Source organism: Styela clava, chromosome 4, assembly GCF_964204865.1.
Source record: "Styela clava chromosome 4, kaStyClav1.hap1.2, whole genome shotgun sequence".
Classification (NCBI taxonomy): domain Eukaryota; kingdom Metazoa; phylum Chordata; class Ascidiacea; order Stolidobranchia; family Styelidae; genus Styela; species Styela clava.
In genome coordinates, this window is record NC_135253.1 from 14620364 (window position 1) to 14638111 (window position 17748).

Genomic DNA, 17748 nt, shown 5'->3' on the forward strand with positions numbered 1-17748 from the left:
TTAGGGATGGGCATTTTCGAATACCTGATGATTTCAGAATCGAATCGAATAATTTTTTCGAATCGAATCGAATCTCGAATACTTGGAAGATATGAAATTGTATGTAACTTTCTTATTATTTTAGGTCCTCCAGACACATAAATTACTGAAAACATAGAATACATCACTGACAATAAAAAAACACGTTTCCATCAATACCTGCTTTGTAAAAATAAGGCTTCAATGAAAAAAAAATTGAGAAATTTACCTCGACCATTGGCGGAAAGAGTAAAACAAGATGGCGGCGATTCGAAAATTTGCTCTTAACCGATTCGAATAATTTACTATTCGATTCGAATATTCGATTCGAAATGCCCAGCCCTAATACAGTATTGATATGATATTTTTTGACTTTTTGAGTAAAAATTCAAGACATGATTGAGTGATGAAAAATATATGACTCAGGCCGAAAAATAATTGAAAATATGTACATTTCATGACTCTTTGCCCAAAGAGGTTCCCGACCACTGCTCTAAGGAAAAGAGTTCATAACTCATTATCAGTACCAACCACAATAACATTGACCAATGTGAAACCGTATGATCCGGAAACTTGCTTTAACTTAGTTTCGCGCCCCATGCCAAGCTTTAGATGAGGTTCCCGACCACTGCTCTAAGAAAAAGAGTTCATAACTCATTATCAGTACCAACCGCAATAACATTGACCAATGTGAAACCGTATGATCCGGAAACTTTCTTTAACTTAGTTTCGCGCCCCATGCCAAGCGTTAGATGAAAAAATGAAAACGAAACCTTGAGTAAATTTAACATCAACATCAATTCGAATCGATTCGAAGCAATTAGGAAAAAGAGGCTTGATTCTATTTAAAAAAATAATTATATAGATAACATAGGGCAATTGTACGACGCAGAGGCGCTGTCTCGGTATTTTACGTTTACAGCTTTCCAAAGTCGTAACGCTCCCAGAGTTGTTATATTTCATATTGGTAGCAGCTTGAGAGGGACCAATTGTTTCTCTCAATTTTGATCAATCATTTAAAATGTTACGAAGTTTCACAATTAATTTAGTATATTAAACGTTCATCTAGCTAGATAATATTATTATAATAAAACATCATTGTCCTAATTAGAGTTGGCCAACACAAATTGCCTCCAACCTGTTGTGTTTTTACAACAGGAAGGATGCAGTACTTTACACGCGCAAAATGCAATATACACATACAGTATTTGAGTCTGGGCAATCCCGATGAAGCATAATACTACGTAACGAATGCGCGTTTTTCCGCTGCCAAGGTTTAAGGAAAGTACCGAATATCGCGTGTCTAGAGTCTAGCTAGACTGACAAACGATCCTACAATAACTTCTGCAGTAGGTGAAAGTTAATGTCGCATTCCAAGAGACGTGTGATAAATTTTATTCGCAATGGTAGCAGTGGCATCCAAATGCCCAATTTGTTCTAATTCCAAGCAAGCGAAGAAACGCATTTGGAGGAAATTGTAAGTTAGATAATTTAGTATATTATATCTGAATTGTACGGTTTAAATAAATCCTAAATAAATGATGAAACAAGTACTGTGGTTATAATTAAATAATCAAATCAACAACTTAAATGGAACATGGAAAATACAACTTTTGTGTCGATTTTAATAACAATGTGCCCACAAAGCCTTCTTATTGGTAGCGGTGGAATTTTTTGTATGTGCGTGCGTGCAGTTATCTGCATATTCAGTACCCATTCGTTTTTCCAAGATTTTAGTCGATCGCGGTCGAAAGCAGGTTGGCCACCCCTGCCCTACACCTTATTAAAAACAAATCTGCGATGAATCCCTCGTTATCATTACTTCTTTCAAAAGCATGGCGCAAACGGTACTAATTAGCGTACCGTTAAACAATCAACAATGTATGTAAATAAATATGTAACCGCTATGCAACAAAAAATGGCGCTCCCGAATTATGTGCACCAAGATGGCGCACAACCTGAACCCTAACCTGGTACAACTACTAAGTTCAGGCTGTGCGCCATCTTGGTGAACATACTTTTGGAGGTCCCAAAAAATAAATCCCAGTCGAATATATTTAGTAGTCGATAAAATCAAGCAATATGTTTTTCTATTAACTTTAGAATTAGATTCGAAAATATTCGAATCGGAACATTGTGATTCGAAATTCGATTCGAAAAAAAAAATTTGAAACTTACGCTAGTTTCGAGCACCAATATTATTCCCCTTTTTATAGTTTTTTTGATTATGTTACATTCGAGTGATTATTTGACCTTAGTCTTTATCATATTCATTAGTAATAATCATGAGTTGAAATTGTGAAGAGAGGGAGGTGTTGATTCTGATGACCGTTTGGTCGTATCACTCCCTCCTGTCTATACCAAACTAATTTATTGGTGACCGTACATTTGAACCCATGTACATTTGAACCCATGCGTATATACACGGGTTCAATGTATATGCGGGTGCTAAAACCCATGGGTTAGGGTTAGTATGGGTTTAACTATCCGTGAAACAAAAAAAATTCCATAGGTGCAATAGCATACAGGTGCAATTGTCATGGGTTCAAATGTACGTAGGTTCAAATGTAATGGAACCTAATTTATTACTTGTTATTGTTTTTAATATTACGGTAACTGTTATTTTATTTTGGTTGACGGAAAAAGAAATCTCTCTCTCCCTCTCAGTAATTGCCGGCTAAACGATTGTTCTTTTTGCGCACTTTGTTCTTTTTTACCAGTGTAGCCGCTTGGTTATCGATTACACAAAGCTGCTTTTCTTGGCGATTGGCCCTTAATTAGATGTTTGACAAGTTTGATATTGATTGCCAGACTGTGTCTTGGCCGAGAAATCACACTTTAGGTTTTGATCAGTTGAGAAAGCGCGCACGTGTTTAAAACCTACGAGTACGCTGTGTATTTTGTCCGGTGACCGTACATTTGAACCCACGTACATTTGAACCCATGTGTATATCCACGGGTTCAATCTATATGCGGGTGCTAAAACCCATGGGTTAGGGTTAGTATGGGTTCAACTATCCAAAAAACAAAAAAAATTCCATAGGTGCAATAGCATACAGGTGCAATTGTCATGGGTTCAAATGTACGTGGGTTCAAATGTAATGGAACCATTTTGTCCACATCGCCTCTTTCCAATATTACGTATTTATACGATTTATACATAATTTCGAAGCGTTTCGGGCAGTCAAACACAAAACAACTACAAGTTCTAGCATAATAAAAGGCACTTAAATGATGGGATTACATACACGCTTTTCCCTATTTTACTTTCACGCTCTGTTCTACTTTTGAATTAATAATGGAGTAATCTGTAATATGTTTCTCCAAAGAACCGATATAATTCTGATTTAGGAGATTTTTATACCGTGGTTTTCATGCGATGACATGAGTTATCAAATTTTCTGTGGTTTTACGGCGCATTGCGGACTCGTTCATACATATATATTTGGGACAATGTTCACCGTCAACCTCCACTTGCAGTCGATATACAGGAACATTGTTCCAATTAAGATAATTAACTGTATTTTGAAGTTGCTGAACGTTTCTAGTTGTGGGGTGGCGAGTATCTGTAGGCTATGGTTTTATGTAAATTGGGGTCGCGAAAATAAAGTTTGGGAACCACTGGCCTAGTAGCCTCTCATCGTCTAAATCCGGTCCTGGTCTTACCTCTTCTGTTCTCCATTTACACGATACCCCTACCTGCAGAAGTGTAAGAAGAGGGACTACGCATCCACGTTCCAATCGAGTAAAATTTAATTTTGCGTTTTTTCGCGTAAAATTATTCACGACTTTTGTTCCGCAATGCAAGTAAGATTTGTTGTTGACATTAATATTAGACAAATCAAATATCTTTCAAGTACATTCCGAGACGATTATGTTGACAGCATCGACTCATACTCGAAGTACGTTTTTTTTATTTGGTTTTACTGGTGGGTTGTATTCATTGCGTGCGAAAAACGTGTTGTTTGCTTGGTCAAGGATGTAGAATTGGAGAAAATTTCCATCGGCCCCTACTTCCGACCCGAGCCATTAAAAACCGACTTTTGCTCCAATTCTGAGCTAAAGAAGGTTTATCTTTGACTCCAAAAACATTTAGCTCCAATTACTTGAAAATAAAATTACAACCAATACCAAATATTATGCAAGCTTTTTTGTTTGGTTGAGTTGAATTACTTTGGAAAGTCCCGACTCTCACGTTTAGAAGTCTGGGATACCGGTTGTCGTCTAGTCTGAAATCCCAATTCTAGAAAACTCAATTTTTCATCCGCCCCAGGCCTGATCTCTCTTCTGTCATGGTTTTAGCAATTTTAATTATTCTGTGCTCTTTAGCATCACCTACCGTTGACATGTATTAGAAATATCGAACCTCAAAAATAATGAGTGCTTGCGAGTTGTGAGCAAACCTATAATTACAGCATCTCGCTTCACTCTCATTCGTACCGATCAGGTAAACAACGTCAAACAAAACTCGGCTTCTAAGTTCATTCGATTCATATGGTGTTATTACTTTTGCAAGGAGATTCAACTTAATGCAAATTCAATCTAATAATAGATTTTGAATAATAATGTGAAAGCATAACAAAAAGGTGAGTGTGCGAGATATCTAATCTTCGGCGTTACCAAGATTGGTTGGCAGCCGAGAATAACAAAAAGGTGTGTGTGCGAGATACCCAGATCTTCGGCGTTACCAAGATTGGTTGACAGCACAGCATGTAGTAAGGAAAGAGATATAGTGATAAAACCAGCAATGTGCTTTATACGGAGTGTGCAGTCAGTAAGGTTTAGTTTATACCGGAAAGGCTTTATCGAACAGGGTTACCTATTCTGATTGATTTTAAATTTTTAGCTTCAGAATGCCTTCAGGTCAAATTTACTGCAAATAGACAAACAAGCATATCACGCCGCTACTAATCGAGACCGATAAATAAAATTATGATTTCTTTGAATCGAGACCACCGCCTATATTTGAACATTATTAGTTACATATCAGTTTATTGAACTATATACTATCTAGTATCTTATAAGCGCACGGCTTTACTGACAGCACAGTGCTGGTTTGTTCATCCCACTCACAAAGGCAACCGTTTGTAAACATAAATTTTGATCAATTTGACTTTTTAAGCGCCGTTCCTAGTTCCCGCTTTTATATATGCCATTTCGTTGGCTATATATACTTGTATAAATGAATAAGCATCTGCTAATTTCAAATATTACATGAGATTACCAAACACAATTTACCAAGTGCTAATTCGAATGCTGGATAATTTCATTTCGGATATATTTATGAATCATTATCGCTCGTTCTTATCTGAAACGCTGCTGCCTGAAACAGCGTATACTCGTATATTTCCGGTGCAAGCATGCTGATTATTATGTTAGTCATACAGATTGCAGGAACTTAACGAATTTTCCGTGATTTTGCGGTCGATGCGCTATTTTTAGTGTTTATCCATAAAACAAATGACGTAAAACTGGTATATATAATATAATTTTGTATGATCATTATCTAATTGTTTCAATTGCTTTATTTGTAATCCAGGCGAGTATGCGTTTGTTAAACTTCAGACGGTCTGCCTTTGCCTGCAGTGCACTGATAAAACCAAAGCAGCTGTATTTGGCAAGGGCTTGTATCCGTGGAGCACAGACGTCAACTACCAATTGGGCAAAATCGACTCAAGAATTTCCCACGGAGGCAGACGTTGTAGTTATTGGGGGTGGAAGCATAGGATGCAGCACAGCATATCATTTATCAAAACTAACTAAAGGAAATATAGTTTTACTGGAAAAAGACAAATTAACATCAGGGACAACTTGGCACACAGCAGGTAAGATAGGCGCGGAAATGACTTTTATTTATCGCAGACAAGTGCAATATATGTGTGATTATTTTCAATGGGGTAAACATTACGGCTGGACTGTGCAAGGTCAAAATTATGTCTGTGAAGTATACAACAGGTTAGTATTTGGAGCTTGGGAGCATGTTAGCTTGGTGGAAACGACACTTTGCCACTACCTCGTCTAAATATTAATAATCACGTAGGATTTTGTTCTTCCAACTTACAGAATCTCTATAACAGGGATAGTGAGCCACTTTTACTGGATGGGCCACGCATTATATTTAATCGTATAACTCTGGGTTGATATGTAGTAGTGTGTAGTGTGATATGTGTAGATTCACACATGCAGACCATCAGGACTGATACAATTTCTGGTAATCGGCTTTGTGAAATTCTTGCGTGAAAACGTGGATTCGCGTTAATATGAACAAACGAAAGGTTTCAGCCGATTTCTGTTTTAGATTTATGTGAGCATTCATTTGACTCTATAAATTGTTCCCTCCAAGCGCACTGTTAGTTTAAAATTTTTATTTTCAAAAACAAATGGAAATGCGTAGCCATTCGAATATCGTAAATTCAGTATTCTTGTATTCGAGGAAAGAATGAGTTGCAAAGTGACTTGGCGCTTCACCGATATAACGTAACGGGTAACTTTGCGACCGGCGAGCCATTCCTGCTTTATTTATAACGCCACTTCCATTAATATGAGTGAATGACTTTCAATAACTTTGTTCTCAATAACTGGAAAGAAAATGAATTATGTATGTCGCTTTCAAATACGAAACTCCGCTAATTGCTTGAAAAGGTGAACTCGCGTGACACGAGCTATACACAGAAGAACTTTGTTCAGTTGTATGTTTTTATCAATAAGACAATAAGCGCAAAAGTGACTTTCTCCCTTACCATGGTATTCACGTGATTCCCATATCAATGAGAATGGTAAGATTAGTGCCTTTTTACCCCGACCAGACTAATTAGAAGTGTAGAACAATTTATTCGGGAGTTGTATTTAGGGTGACATTATCCCATGGGGCTACATTTAATAAAGGTCGTCAGATAAACAGTTATTACTTTTTAACAGGACTTCTTTGGAAATTATGGGCACATGATACAATGATAGAACTTGTAGATCACACTCGAGAACTAATGACTAAAACATTGAAGGAGGAAACTGGAATGGAAACAGGATGGGTGCCAACTGGTGGAATGTTCACCGCGGCCAATAAGGAAAGATTGGATGAATATCAAGTAATGAGCACGGTACGGTAATTAGGTGTTTTCATTTACTCCGACGGTAATTATTGGTCTATTAGTACTATGAAAGTCCTGGAAAATATTCTGCGGGCATCCACTACTTGACATACCTTAAATGAATTTATATGTCTGTTTAAAAACTCAATAGTTGCTCATAGCCTTTTTTTGCGTATTTGTGAGAGCTTAAATACCCTTATCCGGATTTGAGTGCTATAGTTTGGGCCTAAGTTCTGAATATCCACCATAATCATGGTGTAATCTTCCAAGTTGGAAATTTATATTTTAACACTTTTTTTGTATTTAGCTTGGACAAGTTTATGGCATAGAATCCTACGTTCTAAGTCCAGAAGAATCGCTGAAGGTACATCCTCTATTGAACGTTGATGACCTTTACGGAACTTTATACAGTCCGTTAGATGGCACCATGGACCCAGCAGGAACTTGTACAACGTATACCAAAGCAGCAGCTAAATACGGCGCAAAGGTACGTTTTTGAAAAAGGATGATTGCATTCCAAATTAAGTCTCTCTTCTTGTTTCTATTTCTGATTGGTATTGTCATATATGATGTTGGTTGCTTTTGTTTAATATGCTTTGTATTAAATATCAATTTAATAAAGACGCGTGTATATATATTCAGGTGTTTGAAGGCTGCGAAATATTAGGTTTGCAAGTCGAGGAAAACGATATGGGCACGAGACAGATAAAATCTGTGACAACCGACCTCGGTACCATAAAAACAAGCAAAGTTGTCAACTGTACTGGCGTATGGGCTCCTTATATAGGAAAAGTGAGTACATATCTTTAACTACTTTTTCATCTTCTATTCATCAGTAAACTGAATGAATATCAAATTGTATTTTTTAGATGGCTGGTGTCCGAGTACCTCAAGTTGCTTATAAGCATGCATATGTTGTAACAGAAATTATTGATGGCATCAAAACATGCCCAAACGTTCGAGACCACGATGGCTCAGTATATTTGAAAAGACAAGGAGACACAATACAAATTGGTGGATATGAACCTAATCCTATACCATGGGAAAAGGTTATATGTTTTCACATCATTCAAATCTAATTTAGCTATTTAGGTTAGTTTTTGTCTTATTCCCCATTTTCGCAAGATCTATAAACATAAAGTGGGTTACTCATTTCGGTCTTTTTGAATTCAATGCTAGACAGAGTAATCGCTGCATACTGCCACAAATATATTTTTGTGAACTTTCGTCTTATCAAAGACCAACTATTTCGGAGACAACACAATTCAACTTTATATGTATATCCGAGGAAATGTGATTCCGCAGTCGATAGTGTAAATTTTATTGTCCCCACATTTAGTCACAAATTCTACATGGCTCAAAATATACCTTTTGGACTCTTTGGCATATTTAGGTAGAAAAGAATTTTGCTTTCGGTTTATTCGACTTGGATTGGGATGTTTTTGGACAACACATTGAAGCTGCTTGCAATCGAATTCCTCAAATTTTGCACACAGGGATACGAACTACTGTTTGTGGACCAGGCAAGTTTTCACTCGTGTGTATTCAACTCTAAATACTCAAAGTAGTAACTTTATTTCTTTAATCATCCTTATTACGATTTAGAATCATTCACTCCTGATGGCCATCCTTTAATGGGAGAAGCACCCGAAGTTCGTGGATTTTATCATGGTAGTGCATTCAACAGTGGGGGTATGTTGCTCGGAGGAGGGGCAGGGAGAGAACTGGCACATTGGGTCATTAATGGCCGCCCACAGCTTGACATGTTTTCCATGGATATCAGGTAGTAATTTGGATGTTGAAGTTGAACGAAAAAACTCAAGTTTTTTAAATTAGAGTGAAATTAAAACCATTAATAGGAGTGACCGTTCGACACAAAATGTTCCTCAGGGTGGTTTTGAAAATTGTTGTTGTTGTTAGTATTGTGTTAACGAGTGGGATCGATATTTCACCTCTAATTTAGTTAATTTGGCCAAACTGCGCCACCACGTGTCGGTCAGGCTAGTCCGCCAGCTTTCCGACAAACCCGATATTCAGACAATGCTTTATCAGTACCGATTCATATGCTACAGTCGCTGGGACCTTATAGCTCCATTGGATAGTCATTTAATCTCAATGTCTATATATTTGAGCATTGTTCTCTTGTCTTTTCCCCACTTTTTTATGGGCTACAGAGGATGTGTGTCAAGATATTCAGATTATTAGATGATATTCATATTATATATACCTTTCAGGCGATTTCCCACTAATCTGGTAAATGAAAAAACTTGGTTGAAGGAAAGAAGTCATGAAACATATGCAAAACATTACAGTATTGCATTCCATCACGACCAACCCCTGGGCGGAAGAAACCAAAGAGCAGATCCGTTGCACCAGGTTACTTTTGGATAAAATGTTCGAACTACTATTCTATCTGATATCTACTCGGTTAATAATGGCATGGATTAGCGTACTTTGAACACTCTCTATTTAGTCAATTAAAGGCATGAGTAACTAATTCCTGATGCAAAAAGCTTTGGCTCAGTAGACTACCGTGAATATTTGGGGAAGGCTGTGGTGATATTCGCTGGTTAACATTACGTCAGTCCCGTTATATTCAACGTGATTTTTAACTTTTCAGTCGATTTTTTCAGCATTGTTTGTCGGGATGTAATCCGTCCGCATTTGCTACCATCATATACTACTTTATTCTTATTTTTTATAGGAATTATTAAATCGTGGATGTTTTTATGAAGAAAGACATGGTTGGGAAAGACCAGCCTATTTTCCTGGTGCATTTCAAGACTTGAATTTTCCGGTGAAGAAATATGATTATTACGGAAATTATGGGAATGACAAACACAGAAATTATGAGTACAATGAAAAATTAAAGGAAGACTATTGCTTTGATTTTCCTGGAGAAGTGCATAGACAGGTACCATCCTCATGATAATAGTTTACAAAAACGTTTACGTATTTAGTATAGGATTGTACGTTAACGTTACTATGAAAACAACTTAGCATTGTAGATGTGTTATGCAGTTTTTGGTTTAAAAAACTGTTATTTGGATTACTCAGATCGCTCGTGAATGTCTCACATGTCGAACTTCCGGCGCCATATTCAACACTTCTTACATGGGTAAATTGTTTTTGTCTGGACCTGGAGCAACTGATGTAGCAAGGCATTTATTTAGTCGTGACGTCACAAAGAGAACGAACAAGTGTACATACACACTCATGCTCAATCGGAAGGGTGGAGTCGAAGCTGATCTAGTGGTAGCGACAATGAAAGATGCCAATGGAGGTAAGCAATATATCAGGCGTGGGCAAGGTTTTTGGACCAGGGTAAATGATTTTGCCCACCTAGACTGGCGGGCCATGTGAGTGTGACGTAAAAAGTTACATTTTATTAACAATATCTGCACTTTTACAAATGCAAAAGCGAAAAACAATAAGCCCCGTGCCAAAATTTCAACAAATTCCTCGAGCTGCTATTTTTTAGCTAAAAAAATAGTTTTTAGTTTGGTTGTGGCAGCATCAGGCGGGCCAGATTGAATTGCCCAACGGGCCGGATTTGGCCAGCGGGACGTAGTTTGCCCATGTCAGATCTATATTCATGTCATGCAAATACAGCTTTGCTAGTCGAAAGCCCGCTGTATAAATTGTATTTTTGTTGAATATGTTGCTTTGTTATTTTAGAACCTGTATACTATATGACTGTTGGAGGGGCCACTACTGAATACTGCAAAGCACATGTTAATAAAGTAATGCAAGATTACAACGTCAGTTGCAAAATGGAGGATAAAACTGATGAAATGGGAATCATAAGCGTTCAAGGACCAAACAGGTGCTTGAATTTGATGAAGTAGAAATAGAAAATAAAACACACGCATGTCAACCCACCACTGAAACGGCGAACGCGAAGAAAGTCGGAGATCTTTCATAAATAGTTTGACCTCGAGATACAACTCATATGTGGAATACCATTCTGTAGCGTAGCTTTTTCAAGATATACATGAAACAGTGTTTACGAATGTGTGATTGGAATCTACAAATACAGAGCAACTGCAGAGTGCTGCCAAAGTTCACGATAAGGAGCGCTGTTACCGATATCAGATTTTTGTAAATACGGATAAACGAGTGATGTGCCTCTTCAGTTGTTCTCGGTGTATTACTTTTTTATTTAACTTTTAGCCGATTGCTGATGAAGTCGATTTTGGACAGCGATCCAAAAGTTATCGACAAAATGAAATTCAGCACCTGGAAAAACATAACTATTGCAGGATGTCCTGTTACTTTGATGAGGTATGTTTCAGTGATTGCCGATTTTCATTCCACATGAAAAAAGTCTGAGAATGCAAGACGAGCAAACATTACAAATTGTAACGATTTGAGCTTCCAGTACACAGGTCTTGATCGAGGCGCTCTATTGTCTATTTTCTACTCAACGAGTAATTCTCGCCTGAGATAGAATGTCTTAAAATTAACTACAAAATTCATTACTAACCCCACACGTTACCAAGCTAAGTTAACATTTGGCAATTTCAAACTCTTACTTGTAACATGTTATTCAAGAATTTCTTTCGTTGGAGAACTTGGATTCGAATTACATTGTTCCAACAAACATCTTCTACAAGTATATAAACATCTTCGAGAAAATGCTGATAGTTTTGGATTTTGTGATTCTGGATACAGAGCAATGGAATCGATGAGTTCTGAAATAGGTAAGAATTCAACATGTACGTGAGAATCAGTAACGCACAGTGTATATATATAATGAATTACATGGGTTTTGGATGTTTGATTCTAATCAGCATCCTGGGAGGGTCGTCGCTGGTATCTCACCTTCTGCGTATAAAAGTAGTTAGATATTGTTGAGAAAATCACAAATGCGCTGACGGACGTTAACAGTGAAATGTGTTTCAAGTTTTCTGCCGGCATCAAGCTTTTTCGAGTCGGTTCCGTTTCCTATGTCGGAAATTGTCCCACAGACATTACATTTGTTACATTCCAAACTTGATTTCATCAATATGTTTCAATGAGTGAAATGCTAATTTTCAGAATATACAAATTAAAGTTAGTAAAATTTATTTTCGTTTGCATTTGTGGCGTTTATATTATTGCTTTTGATTTACTGCTCGTCATTGAACTCTCAATTTTATTATTTTATGAAGGATTCCATCACTGGCCTCACACTATTCGTTCCGATGATTCAGTATTTGAATCTGGACTTGACCATCTTTGCGATCTTGACGATCAGGATTCAATATTTGTTGGCAAAAAAAATTTGCTTGAAACTAGAGAATCACTTCCGAAGAAGAAGCTTGCTGTATTTACGTTGAATGAGTAAGCACATTGAATAATAATACATTTTTTACGAAAAAAAAAAATTTCATTTTTGTAGAATTCTATAGTCTTTTCCCACCAATTCCAAATACATTATTTTGATTTTTTACTGTTAAACTATTATATTGCACTATTTCCATCAGTAATTACAGGGCAGTAATTACAAGTAGGCATTTTGATATATGTTGCAAAAAGTAGCATAGCAAGTATTTCTTTGCTAATAAGGTTGCTGAATTGGATCAAGTTGGTACTATCACAATTTTCTACTTCAGATATGAATCACTAACCAAATTTAACTTTCAATTTACAGCCAGGTACAATTATCAGGACACGAAGCAATCTGGAGAAACGGAAAACCTGTTGGTTACATTAGAAGTGCAGTGTACGCATTTGCCCTGGGTAAAAGTATTGCTTATGGGTAAGGATGCTAAGTATGAGTACTTACAAGTATTCGATTCTTATCTGATTCCTAAATTTTCGATTCCGATTCTCGATTTCGAATTTTGATTTCTCGGCATAGCTTACAGAGAAAACATACCCGCTTTAACAATACTATCAAATCAAAGAAGTGATCGATGTTCGAATTTATGGACACGAAAGGCTAAACTAAGTAGCATGGGTTCTTAATCGGTCACAGTAGACAAAATTGCACACAAAAAAAAACGATTTCCTTAGCGCCCACAAAAAATCTTGAAATAAATAAACATAATAGCCTTTCAGCAAAATTTACAATTTTTAACCACTGAAAATTTCCTAGCAATTGGTGCAGTAGGTAAGAATAAAATATATTTTTTCATAATAAGAACAAAAGAAGAATTCTAACAAAAATATAACAACAAAACGAATTGAATGTCTTCTTTGTGTCCAACAATTACTGTCATAGTAAAAAAGTTCAATTCGTCTTCCTGTATATAGTTTGCGGCGTTGTAGCAAATCCACATATCAGTTTATACATGCGTGTGAAGGATTTGCCACAGAACAATATACTTTGTTTGCCAGGCTTGTCCATTGGACATATTTTTCTGTCCCATTCATGTCCCATCCCCTCCCATGGGATTTCCATTGGAATACAATTTAATAAAAATTGTTAAATTTAGGTTTAGCGTCTACTAAATAGGACTACATGTACGAAGATACATACAAAATAGCAAAATTTGACTTCGTTAACTTTATATTCATAAATATTATGAATGTGTCCATCAGCCCCTTCACGAAGTATATTGTTAATGATAAATGTATTTTGCTCTTTATAGCTAAGAAGAGAGATATGCTCAAATATTTGATTAAAAAGTCCATAACGAAAATCATACGGTTCTCGTGTCCCACGTGTCCCATGGGGAATACAAATTTGTGCTGTCCCATCTCATGGGAATCCTGTTCCCATGGACAAGCCTGTTGTTTACAATATAAGTTTTAACCCTGAAAATCGATTCCAAAGCACCGGAATTGATTCCACGACAAATCGATTCTGGAATCGAATCCGGAGTTTATTCCGCCATCCCTAATCTAACTTTGGTAGGAGGCTACCTTGATATTTACTCATTTATTGCATAACCATGCAGGAACTCGTGGCAAAATGTCAACTTATCACACCGTATACTGACTAATCACTATCTTCTGGGTCATGGCTCTCGAGTTATGGCACATTCGGCTACATTCCCCCTAAGAATCAATGCTAACTTTTTGGTCCAACAGATGTCATATACTTTCACAACTTTGAGTAATTAGACCGCAGCGAAGCAAAATGAAATAACTAGAATATCGGTTAGAAACCGAAGACCTATCGATCGAAGGTAAGGGGATCCCCCAAAACAGTGGTCTTACTCCATAGTGACGCCGTGTGTCCCATCACTAATTAATTAATAACTCGCTAATTATAAGACATAATTCATCCAAAATCAATAGGCTTTTGGTCCGAGCTATGATGAATGCACATGCAAAATTTGGAGCAGATTCAACCTCGCTTCCGTGGGATATCGCGTGCATCTAACACACAGACATACACACATTCAAATACCTATCAACATACTTACCGATCTTAAGATCGATAAGTAATAACAAAATGAATTATTCTTTAACCTCCAGAATTGGAATAATTACAAGGAAGTTGACTTTCAATTGTATAACTAATTGTTCTAAGCTTTTTCGAAGAAAAACAAAACGTGTTACAATGTGATGTGAACAGACAGTGCGGTCATTGGGTGTATTTTCTACTGGGGAGGTCAATTAGCAACTAAAATAAACTCAAGTGCTAACAGTATAAACTCCAGCAGCATCCAAGAACAGAAAGTTGTGCAGGGAATAGGAATTAATGTGTGTATTAATCAACAGCAAATTTTAATCACAATTCCGAGCCGAACAATGACCATCGAAAGAACAATTGAAAGTTTGTTTCCGCACACATTGCGCAGTTCTTGGCAGGTACAAATTAAGAAATATTTACGTATATTTGTCCATTCTCAGATACATCGCTCGAGACGGCTCTGGCGTTAACAATGAATACATCAGCAATGCAGAATACGCGATCAAACGAATGGGTGTGATGCACACAGCTAATGTTCACCTGGTCGGTCCGTTTGATCCAAAATTCAAACGAATGATGGGGAAGTATGACGAGGCAGAACAAGAACAACTGCTAGAACTTTTGCGTTCGAAATATGAGAATGGTAAACCAGTTGAAGTTCAAAAACAAGAATATAGTTTTGCTCAAAAAACATAAATTTAATTAAAATTGGTGAAAAGTGCAATCGCGTGAAATGAATGAATATTTTAATGCAATATAATTTGTAAATTATGTTAATAATACACGGACTGCTCATCTAGTTGGACAGAAATGGGTAAATGTACCACATGAGTGCTTTTCAAACGATAGGTTTTCGGCAATAGATTTAATCCTGCCAGATCGAAATTAAACAGTTTAAAAATATATTTAGACCCACAAAAATGCTACTAAAACGCTTACGCTATAGTTCGACGTAGAATAAAATCAACTCCATTAATATTTTTTCACTCCTGTTTGCATCGCAATAAAATATTTCTTTCTGATTTACTTGGTATGTAACCAACCATTATACGTGTACTGAACTGTTTCAAAATGACACCGATCTATGTAATTCCTCAACAAGTTTTTGTTATCCGGTATTGCTCTCCATAGCTGTTGAAATATAAAGTCTAATATAATATCATATTTACTGAAGAAAGAAGATGAAGATAAAACCAAGCTGATTTGTGCTTAGAAATATCATAAAATTCAAATATTGGTATATTCATGAAATACTATTGTAATTTCAATTACTAGCTTATTGATTAAGCTTTGGGAGTTGCTTAGTTTTTTGCAAAAAATTATCCAAATCGAGTTCTTTATTTTTCCTCCCCAAACTTTTATCTGCTGATAAACGTAGAAAACCTATATATATATATATATATATATATATATATTTTTTTTCAAATAGTTTGACGTTTTTGTTGTTAATACTTTTGGTGTTAATACTTATTTTTGCGGTAATTTAGTCTCAAACTGCTAACTTTAATTTCATTGTTTTTTATTATCATTACTGTAATATAAATAAGTATAATGGAAATTGTAATTTTAGTATCAAAAATTTAATGATGTTTTACTATAAAGTCTCCTTTTCGCTATATATATATTTTTGTCATCATTTTTTTTATTTAGCATGGAATGAAACTATTCAATCATGCATCAATGAAATGTTTTAGGTTATTTTTAGATTTTGCGCTTTGTCACTAGCAAGCCTACATCTAGACTTCTTGATCAATGATTGTTACCTTTGCCGTGAACGAGTTTCCATATATGCAACTGTGGCTATGTTTCAATGTAGTTTTTCAATTGCAAAAAAGACTACATTACTGATTGGTTGCAAAGGGGGGAGTCGGATAGCTTTGTGGGCCTCGACGAAGTGCCTCTTATGAGGTTCGTTTTTAAGTTAAAAAAGGTTTTTTTTGCTTGATTTTGACAGTTTATTAGCGGCCAGTAACGAGCATAATACAACAAATTTTTGCACAAACGCAGCTTTGAATGATCAGAATATTTTTTCTTGTTATCCTAGCCACATCAATTTGGTAAGATAGGAAAGATGGAACTCCAAAGCTGGTGGATATGTTCGTTTTATCACCTATACCAGGGATGACGAACCACTGACCCGCGGGTCACAAACTGACCCACGGCGTTTTGTTCGTTGTCCGCCAAGGCACGAATAAAATAAAATAAAATGCTAACATATCAGTGATAAAACCGGCCTTAAATTAATCTAACAATTACTAAACTATTATAATGTGCCATCAGTTGGGCAGTCAGGGCTGGGATGGCTTATATTCAAATTATTAATTTCCGGTGAGGTAATTTTCAAAATCCTAATATTGGACGAATGTCTGCACCGCTGTGTGCCCTTATTCAGCTATTAGCTCTGACATCGTTTACGACATAACAATGCAATTGATGATCATTTCTCGCAACGTCTTGTCTCTTTCAGAAGTGCATCTGCAGTCTGTTTTAGGTATTATACGAGAACTAGATGCTACATTGCATTTTATTAGTTTCTCGCCTACAATGCCGTTGAGAACACTGAAATAGAGAGACTTGAAATAAAAACCTAGAAATCTGGAATAACAATGGGACAATGTAAAAGTGCTTTTAATAGGGTTAAAGCTGATAGAAAAATATAACACTATCAGAGGGGAATTCCTCCAAACTCTTTGGAACCGTAAAATAATTTACCGCATTATCCTAAACGTCATTCATATGCGTGTTTTCGTACTCTAATGTCATAAAATCGAGTACCATAAAAAGTCCCTGATACAAGTGCTGTATAAGTAAAGACCTAAACTACACTAACACAAACAGAACTGTTGTATCGTGATTTGTTTCAGAAGTTTTTTATAGATACAAACATTGATTAAACATCTGTGACCCACTCTCTTCTGTTCCGCGATAAAAATATATTTTTTGACCCATTCATTGAAAAAGGTTCGCCATCCCTGACCTATACCCTGATGCAATTCGAGTTTGAACAACCAATAATAACAAGATTTTGACACATCGAAATTGCCATCTGGAGATGATAAAAGTCATATTGCGCACCGAAACTTGTATCGTTTGGTGAGCGTACACCACGATTGCGAAATATTATAAATTGTTGTTCTTTTTAGTTCAGTAGTAATGCCTAAGCTAGTTAAAGCCTACAAAATACTCTATATAAGATTTCCTTGAATGGGTTTTCTACAAAAAGAGTCCAGGTTGATATTCACGGAGTCATCAACTAGTATCTCGAATACTAGTCTGTACTAGGCAATTATTTTC

At 36.3% G+C, this 17748-nt stretch overlaps 1 protein-coding gene across 2 annotated transcripts; it reads left to right on the forward strand.

Moving 5' to 3' along the window:
* The first annotated feature begins 1379 nt into the window (after window positions 1–1379).
* Window positions 1380–16349, forward strand: LOC120326875 (sarcosine dehydrogenase, mitochondrial-like). 2 transcript variants are annotated; one of them, XM_078111909.1, is made up of 17 exons: window positions 1380–1495; window positions 5558–5843; window positions 6937–7115; window positions 7414–7593; window positions 7749–7898; window positions 7976–8155; window positions 8500–8629; window positions 8712–8889; window positions 9341–9482; window positions 9811–10020; window positions 10164–10389; window positions 10785–10932; window positions 11280–11390; window positions 11661–11809; window positions 12260–12431; window positions 12742–12849; window positions 14895–16349. In XM_078111909.1, exons 2-17 carry the CDS (start codon window positions 5564–5566, stop codon window positions 15148–15150), a joined length of 2799 nt encoding a protein of 932 aa, XP_077968035.1. In that variant the 5' UTR covers window positions 1380–1495; window positions 5558–5563; the 3' UTR covers window positions 15151–16349. The 2 variants fall into 2 exon arrangements, with proteins under 2 accessions (XP_077968035.1, XP_039249163.2); XM_039393229.2 differs by lacking the exon at window positions 1380–1495 and adding an exon at window positions 4452–4604.
* Window positions 16350–17748: the final 1399 nt, after the last annotated feature.